General features: G+C 33.3%; 1 protein-coding gene across 13 annotated transcripts in view; it reads right to left on the bottom strand.

Moving 5' to 3' along the window:
* The window catches only part of Hmbox1 (homeobox containing 1), a 164,841-nt gene that overhangs the window by 76,800 nt on the left and 74,165 nt on the right, over positions 1–13,876 (bottom strand). For all 13 annotated transcript variants that reach the window (XR_004618588.2, XR_003581527.3, XM_071610620.1 and 10 more), the window contains 2 exons: positions 10,635–11,111; positions 2,951–3,036 (listed from right to left, as the gene is read on the bottom strand). Coding sequence is in view for 11 of the 13 variants with exons in the window: in XM_027926863.3 (XP_027782664.1) it covers positions 2,951–3,036; positions 10,635–11,111 (563 nt within the window). In the remaining 2 variants the exon portion in view is untranslated. The remainder of the gene's footprint in view (positions 1–2,950; positions 3,037–10,634; positions 11,112–13,876) is intronic.

Genomic DNA, 13,876 nt, shown 5'->3' with positions numbered 1-13,876 from the left:
AATTAAAGTAAATTGGCCAAAAGAAAAAAATATGCCAGTCTGGTTACCAATGTTCCTCATAGATCCTCTGTAGATTAAAAAAAAAAAAAAAAAGTAATTTTCTTATGGGCAAAAACTCATGTGGCATATGTTAACCAAATAAATAATTATTCTTGTAAAGGTCACAATGCACTATTTTTCACATTTAGTTTGTGTTAACATCATCAACAATCCCTTTATATCACAAAGTAGCTCTACAAGGTAGCTAGGTAAACAGGAAATGTTCAGAATGCCTGTTCAATGGTAGCCTCTGGGCATGTGTAGGAAAAGGTCACTGCCTTTGAAGACCACTCCTCTAAAATGGTAACTAAAATGAGCACTAACACTTAGGGCAGGGAAATTCAGAATACATTATAACAGCAAAAGATAACAGCTGAGATAATATTGAAAAATGGAGATTGATGAGGAGATAAAAGGCCTCCTAGGTAACAATGAAGAATGTAAAAGCATACACCTGAGCAGAGCTCTGGAAACTACAGGAGTTTTGCTGAATATGGTTAGAGGGTATGCTGAATAGAAGATGAAGGAAAGGAAGCTAGAGTTGTATTACATGGAATTTTTTTTAGACTCTTAGTGGAGAATCACTAAAGATATGTGCCTGAGGAAGGATGAACCCAACCCAAGATTTTGGAGTAGAAATGAAAAGGAAGAACAAGTTGGGGTGATGCTGAAATGAGGGAAGACTTTTTAACACTACAGAGTTCCACAATTATGGGAGCAAAAGGAAGGTCCGTGTGCTATATAACAGATGATAACTGTCTAAATATGTATTTCAACTCTTGCTTTCAAAAACAAGAGCTGGCATACTACTGAATGATGTAATGTTAAACAATGTCAACCAACTGAAGTTAATGTCAGGAACATTTACTAGTCTCCTAGAATATTATTTCTCAAACCTAAATCACTTGGAGATGTGGTTAAAATTGTTCTCAGTAGGTTTAAAGTGGTACTTTTGTATTTTTACATTTCTAAGAAGCTCCAAGGTGATCTCAACACAGCTGTTTCATGGACTATATTTTGAGAAGCAAGATATGAAGACATCTTTCAGTTTCTTATCCAAAATGGCAATATTTGATGTACCATGTTTAGCCAATTATGGTATATCTAGTGCTTTTAGATGTGCCTGAGAAACACTTTCTAAAGGAATCTTATTAGGATTTGCATCAATGTTGGATGGGTTTCAAAGGCACTATTTTAAAAGCCCAAGATGATTAAAGATTCAGTGTATATAACACATTCAGAAATATTTCTACCTGAACAATATCAACTTTGTAATGATGTACTACAATTTTGTCTTTTTTTTAAGTCTTATAAACTAGAATATACTATCGCTTCCAGTCATGAAGGCTGAATTAAAAGTGCAAAACGACAAAATTCCATCTATTCATAGCCTGTCACATCAGTGAGTTTCAATAAAACCTGTGTAACTTGCCCTTATACTGTACTGTAGTAAGCACCATGACTTAGTGCTTGAAGATAAAGATTAAGAATTTTAAATAACCCATTGATAAACACCTAAAGATAATAATTAATTTCACACCCCTCCTTGGGTTTAAGACTTCTAAATGGGCTAGGAGCAGTAGCTCATGTCTATAGTCTCAGCAAATTGGGAGGCAGGCAAGAGAATCCTAGTTCAAGGCCAGCCTCTACAACTTAGGGATACCCTGTCTTAAAAGAACAATAAAAAAGGGCTAGGGGTATAACTCAGGGATAGAGTAAACTGAATTAAGTCCCCAGTACCTGCCCCCCTCCACAACTTCTATATGGAAGGGCATGTCTTAAAACTCTCACCAAGAAAAGAGACGTGTCATTTACAAAAATATATCACTATTATATAATAATAGATTACTCCCACATCTAGCTGAACTTCGATATTTGATATTTGAAATGAAAATTAAAAATCCTTAATCTTAAATTTTGTTTTTCACCAAATTAATACTCAGTAACAGCCTTCTAAGTAAATTAGTTTCAATACATATCAATGTCTCAGAAGAGAAAGACTATCTTAAAATTGAAAGATACCATTGAAGATCAGATCCAGGTTTTTCATTATAGAAACACAGAATTTCATAAAGAAAATTGTGGCACAGAGAATGAAAAGTCTAAAGACACATAGGTTCCTAGTGTTAAAAAAAAAAAAAAGAGGGTAAATCAATTTTAAGTTTACTAATGTCAAACATACAACACTGAAACTACAAAATGTAGCTGAAAGAGATTCTGGTTCCTCCAATAACTAGACAGAGTTAATACTTTAGATTCTTATAAATCACTGAAATGCAAGAAAAAGACCACATACCAACAAAGACATGCATGCTAAGACCAAATTTAAGAACTTTATATAAAATGCAATCTGAATAGAGAATGACACATATATACCACATATTAAAGATGGGTTTTGGGTGAGGGTGGAGAATGGGATGGGATATAAATAACAAAGAGAAGACAATGGTAACACATCTTCTCAATAATGGTTTGAGGAAAGCTTTCACACACAGAAAAGTGGTTACAAAATCCCCATAGCTTCTTTGCCCTCACAAATCACTCTTTAACTGGTACAATAAGGAACTCAATTTGGAGGACTCCAAAGCTTTTATAAATTAAATGGAGCTAGCATTTGGATGTGCTTGTGTCATAAGCTTTGTTACAATTAAAACTAGAGAAACCTATTTTTAGCCATAACATATCAAATTTTTTGCTTATTACAAATGCTATAAAACTTACTAGCACATGTGAAAAAAAAAGAATCACTGGAGAAGTTCTGTGATAACAGAGACAATGGTTTTAAATCATAGGCATACATTATTATGCCTAAGTTGACAAATCTGCACTGCAATGCAGAAATGCAAATAACATCTGCACAGAAGGCAGAGACAAGACATAATTTCAGAATAAAGGGGTCTTCAGCTCTTACCTGTTACCTGTGCAACAACTGCTTGGGAAATCCTCCGATTGGCAAGAAAGGCTTTGATTTCCTCTTTTATCACACTGCTGTCCCTCCTAACAAAAACAGAAGACAAGACCAACAATGTATGTTGAAGGTAGAAATCCTCATCTTTGCTAAAAGAAACGTGAAGCAGAGAGGAGGGGAGAACACAGAAAGAAAGGACACAAAAATAAAAAAGGTAAACGAACCAAACTTGTGTGAAAATATGAAATTACAACAAACCAAGAACACCAAATATTTGAGTGCTTAAACATCACAACATCAGACAGACACTTTACTGAATGCCACTGGAGACATCAGTCTAATATCAGTTATGGTTCATCTCATGCATGCTGTATATAACTCACATTAGGAACAGGGCTGTCACATAGTGTTTATGAAGTTTTTTACTGGTAAGTAAATATATGTTACGCAGAAATTCCAGAAAAATGAAAAGCAACGAGAAAATCAGTCGTGAATAGACTACGGGTCTGTATATTAACTAAGCAACTGTGCGCACACTGTTCTCTTAAAAATCTTTAAAATGATTAAGGAAGAAACCGTTATCATTCTCACAGCTGAAAATACCAGCCATTTTAAGAAAGGCTTTGCCTTGTTTTTGTTGTATAAAAAAATTAATGGGATAGGTGGAATATTAAACTTTACTGCTGAAAAAGTACGTATTAATAAAAACTACACTTTATTCTGTTCGTAGGATTATATATTCTAGACCTATTTTTTCCTTTATTAAAATGCCTATTACAAATTTTTACTTCCTTAAAAATTCAACAAATTCTCAAAAGACCAGACTTTTTTATGAGAAAGACAAGGAAAGGCAAGACTTCTGTTTCTCCACTAGAACAAACAGAATACCTAAATACAAGCATATGTAAACCCTTAGAACTGACCAATTTCTCTTTGAATGCCTTATCTTCAATAAGATTACAAAAGTACAGGCCTGATTTTTGTTCAAGCTCAAAGTAACACAGATAGTGGTAAGTTATTATCTAATAAAGGAGTCAGCAAATTACGGCCCATAAGCTGAATCTGGTCTGCCATTTGTTCTTACATAACCTATGACCTAAGAGTTATTTTCTCAGATGAACATTTGCAATTATTTTGAGCAAAATATTATCTCCCTCCCTCATTTCATTCTTCCGATTAGTGAACCTGCATTTTAAAAATTGTATTCACTTATTGTTATATATTGATATTTATTAATAAATATCTCTGGCCATATTCTTCTTCTCTTGTATATAGCCTAAATTTTGTCTTTTGGCCACCGGTCTAAATGATAACAATAATTGATTCTAAACTTTGCTGACCTTTGATCTGAGTCAAAGGGTATCACAAAATGTTTACACGTTGTTTCCTGTATGAATCACAAACTCTTTAAAGGGGTTTGAATCTTTCTGTAGATTATTTGGAGAAACTCAAGAAAAGTTCCTATGCGAAAATAATCAGTGGTGATATTTTTAATCTATTGGCTAGAAATCCTAACCAAAAAGATTCCTAAAGGAAGAAACTAATCAGCTACCTAATAACAGTATTTAAAATTTCTCATAGTGATTTTGATTCTGATGCAGATACTGGCTAGGTTCTTCCCAAAATGCTTGTGTGTATATAATTAGTTGAGCAAGGAATAACTTTTGCACTATGTATTCCAATTGACTTATGTATATAAAACAACCAAACATATGGTGTCTGAAACAACAAAAAATTAATTTTAAAAATTTTCTTCTATGAAAACAAAACCAAATTTAGGAGAATAGTTATTCAGGATAAATGAAAAAAAAATGTGCTTTTATGGGAAAAATGAGTTAATAGTATTTTCTTGACAACTGAGTTAAATTAAAATTTAAATATGTTTATTTTAAATCAAATTCACCTAGAGCAGACACTAAATCATACAGAAGAGATGACACTGAATTATTCCAATAGGGAATATCCAGTTTGTGAATTATTAAAGAATGAAGGAATCCCCAAAGTCACAAAACAGCAATTCACAGACATCTCATTGTCCATACTCTTCAATATTCTGCAAGTTTCTTAAGTACTCATGAGTTAAAACACATACACACACACACACACACTTCCCCAACAAAACAAAACAAAGTTTTTTACTGTCTTTACCAGACAGCAGCTTTCTTGAAAGAAAAACCTAAAACTAAAGATTGAGTGAGGAGGGAATGCTGGGACATAGCACAGTGGCAGAGTGCTTGCTGGGCAAGACACTGAGTTCAATTTCTAGCATCAAAAAAAAAAAAAAAAAAAAAAAAAAAAGATACAGGGGGAGTAGCAGGGTGGCCTAGTCTTCCAGTTCAGTGACTGAAATGTGAAATTTTTAACTACCAGGCTTAAGGCCCTGGGTTCAATCCCCACCATCACCACAAATAAAACAAAACAAAATAAACACAGGTATATGTACACACCTTGGTTTAATCATCAGGTAAAATGAGAACATTAATAAACCCTTCAAAGGGCTTGAAAATTTTTTGTCTAAGAAATGAAATACTGAATAATATTAGATATTTATACATGCATGTGTTTTATATATATATTCAATGTAAAAAATTGTGAAATTATACAAGTGCTATAATAAACATTGACTATTATTTTGTAAAACTTCAGGCAGGACTCTAAGAAAATATGAAACTAATGGTCTCCTATAATCATAAAAATATTGAAGTAAATATCTCTACAAGATACTCTAAGGCACCATGGGAAGAGTTCTATAACTCTTTTATTTATTTGGTTTTACTAAATGTATTTTCAAAATAATAACACTATTCAACTTTCACTGTGCCAAAATCTCTTAAGTATTAAAAGAGTTCTATTCAACTGGACTTGCTTTGATATTTAAACTTTCATATATCCACTTCATTCTCTCTTCATTTGCAGCCATCTGACAACCTGCCTCTGTTGTTGTCCTCATTGTGTTCTCAGAAAATCACCAGTTTGCTAATATGAAAACTTCATTTACTCCAAATCTAATCTCTTGACTTCTACTCCTTACTTCCTCTCTTCATCTGAAATTTGACATATTCCCTAAAGAGAACGAATCCCTTTTACTTCCTTTCTCTTATAAAATCTCAAACTCCTAAAGTCTTAGTTAACTAAATCACTATTATGTTAGATTCATCTGGGTGAGTTCCACATAAGGATGAAATTTCTCCCTTTCCACCCTCTACTTCATGTGTGCATGTATGTATGTATGTGTGTGTGTATTTGTTTATTTTTTGGTACCCAGGGACACTTAACCAATAAGCCACATCCCCAGCCCTTTATATCTTTATACTTTGAGACAGGTTTTCGCTAAGTTGCTTAATCCCTCACTAAATTGCTGAGGCTGGCTTTAAACTTGCAATCCTTCTGCCTTAGCCTTCCAAGCTACTGGAGTTACAGACATGTCTTTATTTTTATAACTTGCTAAAGTTTCCATGTTAACCTGCTATCTGAAGGAATTCACAGCAATACATCTTTATCAAATCACCATTTTTTAAAAGACACAATTTAAATGTCAATTGTTAAGCAAAGTTCTCCCTCATTCTCAAGCTAAGAAAAAGATTTCTTTGTAATGGCTAAACTTAACAATTCAATTATACTACTCACATGCTAATATATTACATGTTATCCTATATTATAGTTGTTTCTAATCTTATCTCTCCTACTACCCTGTAAAATCCTTTAGCACAAAGATTGTGTCTCATTCATCATGGGGTTTACATAACATAAAACTTAATTCATGAAATGAGTGAACAAATCTGTAGTTAAGAGATAAAAAGTTAAGGGCTGGGGTTGTAGTTCACTGGTAGGTGAGAGACAGAGTTTGATCCTCAGCACCACATAAAAATAAATAAACAAAATAAAGGTATTTTGTCTATCTACAACCATGGGGGGGTGTGTTTGTAAAAGGCTGTAAAATGGGAAACCTGATCTATTCTTATTCTCAGGTATATTTAAGTTCCCCAAATCAGGATGAAAAAGAGTTATTTATGGTTGCTTCAAATGACATTGCTTCATTTTCTGGAACAAAAGATATTAAAGACGACACATTTTAAAATGGCCTTTCATATTCTTTTAACATAGATTGAGCATTCTTTAGATTTCTTAAAAATATTTATCTGTATCATAGATACCCAGAGATGAAGCAGAGTACTAAGACCGTCTATTTCACACTTGCATACTAATGTCCTTCACATTTGAATTAAAACTTATATAAATTTCCACCCATGAAGACATACGAAGCATAACATTAAAACTTAAAATAACACAAACCAGGTGTGGAGGCACATAACTGTAATCCCAGTGACTCATGAAGATAAGGCAGAAGAACTATAAGTTTAAGACCAGCCTTAGCAACTTAGCAAGACCTTTTCCCAGAAAATTTTTTAAAAGGATGGGGTACATGTAGCACAGTGGTAAGTGGTAAAGCATCCCTGGGGGGTTCAATTCCCAGTACTGAAAATAAAAAACACAAACAAATAAATAACAAAACAAAAAATACACTAAAAGAAAAGCTACAATATGTGAATAACCAACATGTTAATTGTATTTCATGACCATTTCATCTTATTACTTATAAAACATATAATATCTTACCTACACAAGTAAATATAGACTGAGAATCCCTTATCCTGAATGCATGGCAACAGAAACTTTTAGATTTTGGGTGTTTTTGGATTCTGAAATATTTGCATATATATAGGAAATGAGATATCTTGGGGATAGGACCAAAGTGTAACCAGAAAATTCATTTATGTTTCATGTATACCTCATGCACATAGTCTGCAATTTTATGTAATATTTTTAAATAACTGTGTGCATTAATAATGTTGTGAAACGTTCTACCTATATTAGTGGCTCAGAAAGTTTTTAATTTTCAAGCATTTCAGACTTCAGTTTTATTAATTAAGGATGCTCAATCCTACAGGCAATCAAGAAGAGTCTCATATTTTGTATAAAATACTAACACACTCATAAGATTTAGTACATGGGTGCTAAGAATAACATCCTTAACATGTGCCATTATTAATTCTGATGAGCCTCATTTAAATTGTTATTTCATGATGCATATATAATTAGCAAATAAACATTAGTAGATGCATACTATTAGCAGATGTAGACACACAATCCTATGTATATTCATATATTAATAGATATACTTTTAAAAAGACATTAAATGTGAAATGAGCTATCATTCTTGGTTTTAAAGTCTTTCCTAAAATGTAATATTCACCTTTATTAAAATTCACATGCTAGTTTGCCTTTTTATTCCCTACCCTAATTAATAAAAGGGAAAAGTGGCCATTTTTTTTTTTTCTGACCCTTTCTTAACAAGTTGTTCAGGTATACAATTATAACTTGATGCCATTCGATCTCCACTGTGTACCTTGAAATTATAATCCAGTATAGAATCAGTGGATTATGAGATTTGGAAAATGCATCTAGCCTAGAGTTTTCTCAATGTGAACCAGCGAAAGGTGGATTTTATACATAAAAATGAAGGCAGGAAGGCATTTGTAATGTCACCAGTGCTGAGTGATCAGCAACGGCAGTACATACCTAGGCAGACAAGGAATACTCAAAGATATACTGTTCAAAAAAAATTTCTAACATTCCAGCAATAAAAATTCATCTGGTAAATAAGTGATTGATCTGAAGTGATAAATATCATGTTGGGAAGGGGAATGGCAAGCCCAGTAAGGCTATTCATGCTGTGTCTCCAGTTATATAAACTACTTTTCCTAAACTCTTATTAAAATCTATAAACATGAATAATTTATTTATAGTAGCAACATACACCAGCAAAATATTGATAATAAAAACATGGGGTTATAGTTTAGGCTCTGTTACATAATATCTAAGGTTTTTTGGGTAAATTATTTAATTTTTATGATTATCTTCTATAAACTTGAGCAAAGAAGCAGGGACCACACTGGAGGAAGGGAGAATGGCAGAGGTCCAGAGGATGCCAGGAGATCCAAGGAGACCCCCTATATGAGTAAAGGACACCAAAAAAGCAGTTCTAGGAAGGAAGCAGAAAAAGGAAAGATAGTGTCTCACTCAAGCAAGACAATTATTCTAATTATGCAACAAGTGACAGTATGCAAGTTAAATACCAATTATAATGTGTAATATTTAATATTCATATTTAATGATGGAACTCAAACACGTGTAATGTGGGATTTAACTATAAATTCCAGTTGTTTTTAACAGGTTTTGTTTATTTGTGATATAAAGCAGTTGAAATGAAGTATTATGTCAAACTATGAGTTAAAAGTCAAGGTTTTAGATCTTTATTAGACTGTCCCATCTTTTACAGTATTTCTTTTTTATGACAGTGGCCCATATTTCTTGTTACTATAATACATATTTGGGAATTAACTGTTATATTAAAAACTTATAAAAAATAGGTAACAGCAACAACAAAAACAGACTAAAACCTAAAAAATTAATTTTATTGTTGACATCTACTCAGGAAAATTAAAAGTTCATCTTATTATATTTCAAAAGTTCATCTTACTATATATGCCCAAACAATTCTCCTTTTTAATCTTAACAATACATTTATTACATTCGAAAGCAGCACCTAGGGATGGGGATGTAGCTTAGTGGTAGACTGCATCTAGAATTTTTTTTCTTTTTATTGGTTCTTTTTAGTTACATGTAACAGTAGGATTCATTTTGACATAATGATAAAAGCAAGAAATAAGCTTCTGCATCTATAATCATTATCAGACTAAAGATATATCTTATCTTTTCTGGTATCATATTAATCCCTTAACATTAAATATGGTTTTATTTATTTTTTAAATAAAGTTTTCATCTTTTAAAACAGTGACTATCCTTTAAGGTTGAGGTCAAATTCATTCAATCACTTAACATATAAGGCACTTAACATGTGCTAAGGAAAATTCTAGACTAAGGACACAGATAGCAATGGAAAATACACAAAGCCATCCTCAAAATGATCCAGTGTCTCGTGTGACACCTTTCTTTATTACCTCTGTTCAAGGTGGGCATCTCTTCTTGAAGTTTAAATTCTCAGTGTTCATACTTAACTTGTAATTGTGTGTGTGTGTGTGTCTGTGTGTGCATGCATCTGTTGCTAAAATTAGAACTTAAGGTTCTTTCAGGCAAAAATAGTGTCAATCTTCCTAAAAATTATGTGTTTTTTGTATCTTTATATGAGTGCATGGTAGTTTCACTAAAAATTACTTCTTGTCAAACAGTTGCTTAAATTATTTTGTGGCTTGGAATGTTAGAGGGAAAAATGAAGAGTGTACATATTCAGGATCAAATAAAATTATCTTATTCCTCAGAAAAAGTACTTACAAAAGTACTTTACTTTACAGTAAAGGATTAAACTAACTTTTGTTAGACAGAAATTAGCTGTTAGAGCCACAAAGAGAAAACTAACCTTTGATAAACAGAAAGAATGAAAAAGGTTCATCAACTAGCAAAAAAAAAAAAAAAAAGGAGGGGTGCTACTAAAGTAGAGAAGTGAAAATCATAATATTTGAATATAGTTTCTTTCATTTCCAAAGAAAGGAATGAAAAATATCAGTTCTTATAGTTAAGTAACTGAAATACAGTTATTACTTAAAAAAAAAAAAAAATCTAAGAACACAGACATTCTTGGAGAGTCTTAATAAGCAAAGTAACTAACCTCATTAATTCTTCCACTTTATCATCTACATCTAGGTCCTCTTCTGAGGCTTCAAAACTATATGACCTCTGACCCATGCTGTTTGCATGATAGCGAGTTGGTGACATCTTCCCATTGGATGTAGACAATCGCTCATTATTCTCCCTCCCATTTTGATTGGTAGTGCAAGGCTGTGGGGAGGTATCATAACTGTTGCTAGGTGATGGGGACATTCCCGAATGCTGGGTCTGTGTAGAGGCTGTAGCTGTAGAGGAAGATGCTGGAACATTGTTGGTACTGTTCCCATATGAACTTCCTCCATAACTGGACCTTCTTCCAAACTTGTCACTATGCTCTTGATCAAGACGGTCCAAAGTCTCCAAGGCATGGAGAATTTCATGTTTAGTCATTCCAGTACGCCGAAGGCGCTGAAGCAGATCTATCTGTTCTATGGTGAATCTGGGTTCATCTGTATAGTGAGACATGGTTTCCAGCAAACTAAAAAATAAAAATAAATAAATAAGTTTTTTTTAATTGACAATATCTACCAAACAACACATCATTATAGATAATGCAGAGCAGAAGAATTATTATCTCTTTATCAACTTCTTTATGGAAAATAGTAAGAGATGGCCCATGCTAGAATGTTTTTGCCATGGCAAAACATTAGGAAATTAAGGTTCAGAGTATTTTTGTACCTTCCAAAAACTCTGGATAAAAAATAGAAAAATAATTTAAGCCTATGTCTTACTGACAAAAGCATAAATCTCTTTACTTTTCAATATACAGTAGGACTTATTAGAATCAAAGGATTCTGGATAATGACTTCTATATTCCATTGAGTCTCTAGTTAAACACCATTTAGATAAAATCACTCTATTTACTGAGGTACTATGGGGTTCTAGTAATAGATTTTATAATTAAAATTTATTGTTCCATCAAACTGTTATATTGTGTGCATGTATAAATATGTAACAATAAATTCCACCATTATGGATAATTATAATGTACCAACAAAAATAACTTAGAAATCTTTGTTCCATCTAGAATTTATATTTACTTAATCAATGTGAAAGGATTTGGGCTTTATTTCATTGTAAATGAATAGTTGTCCAATATGCTTTACTGAAGAACGTGCTTCTTTTCTGATCTGAAAGACAACTTTTATCATATACAAAATTTAAGCTGCCAGAAATCTAGAACTTTTATATTAAGTTTCCATAGTTTTTAAACCAGGCTTATTAATAATTAAAAACAAACATGTACATTGTATGGATAGAAATTAATATGCTGCAGTTCATTTGTGTCTGTAGGCACAATATCTGCCTTGCCCCTATACATATTATCGTCTGCTTTCTTCCAGGACTTATTTGTGACAAACTATCATGAAGTTAACTAATCCCTAAAAAACAAATGCCAAATGTCTTCTCTGATATAAGGGAGGTGACTCAAAGCAGAGTAGGGAGGAAGAGCACGAGAAGAAGATTACCACTAAACAGGGAAGATAAGTGGGAGGGAATGGAAGGGAGAAGGGGAATTGCACGGAAGATGGAAGGAGACCCTCATGATTACACAAAATACATATACGATGGTGTGAGGGGGGAAGGGGAAAAAAAGAGAGAGAGAGAAAAGTATCACAGTAGATTGGGTAGAGAGAGGTGATGGGAGGGGAGAGGAGGGGAGGGGGGGATAGGGAGGGCAGCAGAATACAACAGACACTAATATTGCTGTGTATATATACATGGCTCTATAACCAATGTGATCCTGCAATCTGTACACGTGGAAAAATGAGAATTCATACTCTATTTGAATCAAATGAATGATATGTCAAGATCATTGTCTTGAGCAACTAATAAAAAAAAATTTAAAAAACCCAAAACCTATTTTCATGATTACTATATTCTTTCTTGATTGCCTAGGTTTCTCCTCCAATATTTTATAATGAAGATTTTTAAATATATAAAAAGGTTAAAAATAAATATACAGTTAACGCCCGCACACTAAAGACCTAGATATGACCATTCTCTTTTTCGACATTTGCATCATTGTATGTACCTCCAGTCCTTTATCCATACATCATCCAATTCATTGAGTTTCTGAATGCTTTTCAAAATTAGTTACAGACATCTCTACAGCATGTACATCATCAATTTGAGCTTAGTCTCTGTTCAGGTGAATTTTTCCTCTTGAGGTAAACTTTACATTAAAAAAAAAAAGTTTATCTGCCTCGTGTGGTGGTGCACACTTGTAATCCCAGCAGCTCAGGAGGCTGAGGCAGGAAGATCACGAGTTCAAAGCCAGCTTCAGCAATAGCAAGGTGCTAAGCAACTCAGTGAATAAATAAAATACAAAATAGGACTCGGGATGTGGCTCAGTGGTCAAGCACCCTTAAGTACAATCCATCCCCTGTACAAAAACAAACAAACAAACAAAAGTATACCAATGTATGTTTTACTATCCTAGAGTTTTGAGAAGTACACACACCTGCCTATATCATACTTTCACCTCAGGAAATTTCCTCAAGCACCTCCTCAGACAAGCCCTGTCTTTTTTCCTTGGAGGCAACCACTCTTCAGGGTGTTTCTTCCTCCAACATGGATTACTTTTCCCTGTTTTAAAATCTCATTTCTACTCTCTATTTAATCTTACGTGTTAAGCCACTTTCATTAAGTTTAGATATTTTGAGATTCCCTAATGACGATGATGTATCAGCAGCTTGTTCCTTTTCATTGCTGAGTAATGTTTCACTGTAGGACTAGACCACCTATTTCTTTATCCATTATAGTAATAGGCACTTGGGTTTTTTCCAATTGTTAGCTATTCTAAATGCTTTGGTTATTGTAAGTGTATTTTATTCATTTTCTTTTTAGCTTCTCTGCCAAAATATATCATTATCTCATTGGGAGAAAAAACTTTTGACCAGAATGATTCATTAACCTTTTCAATTTCAAAAGATCTATAAACCATCTGGGCATGGTGGTGCACACCTGTAATCCCAGCAGCTCTGGGAGCCTGAGGCAGGATCTAAAGTCCAAAGCCAACCTCAGCAATAACAAGGTACAAAGCAACTCAGCGAGACCATGTCTCTAAATAAAATATAAAATACGGCTGGGGATATAGCTCAGTGGTCAAGTCCCTGATTCAATCCTGGATACCCATTCCCAAAAAAGAGATCTAAAAACCTTGTTTAATTCACACAATCTCTTATAAATATTATGTAGGGTTGGTAGTATTCAAGTATCTTCACTGACACACACATGCGT

The sequence above is a fragment of the Marmota flaviventris genome, chromosome 3, assembly GCF_047511675.1.
Source record: "Marmota flaviventris isolate mMarFla1 chromosome 3, mMarFla1.hap1, whole genome shotgun sequence".
Classification (NCBI taxonomy): Eukaryota; Metazoa; Chordata; class Mammalia; order Rodentia; family Sciuridae; genus Marmota; species Marmota flaviventris.
This window is presented reverse-complemented; position numbering and strand designations above follow the sequence as displayed.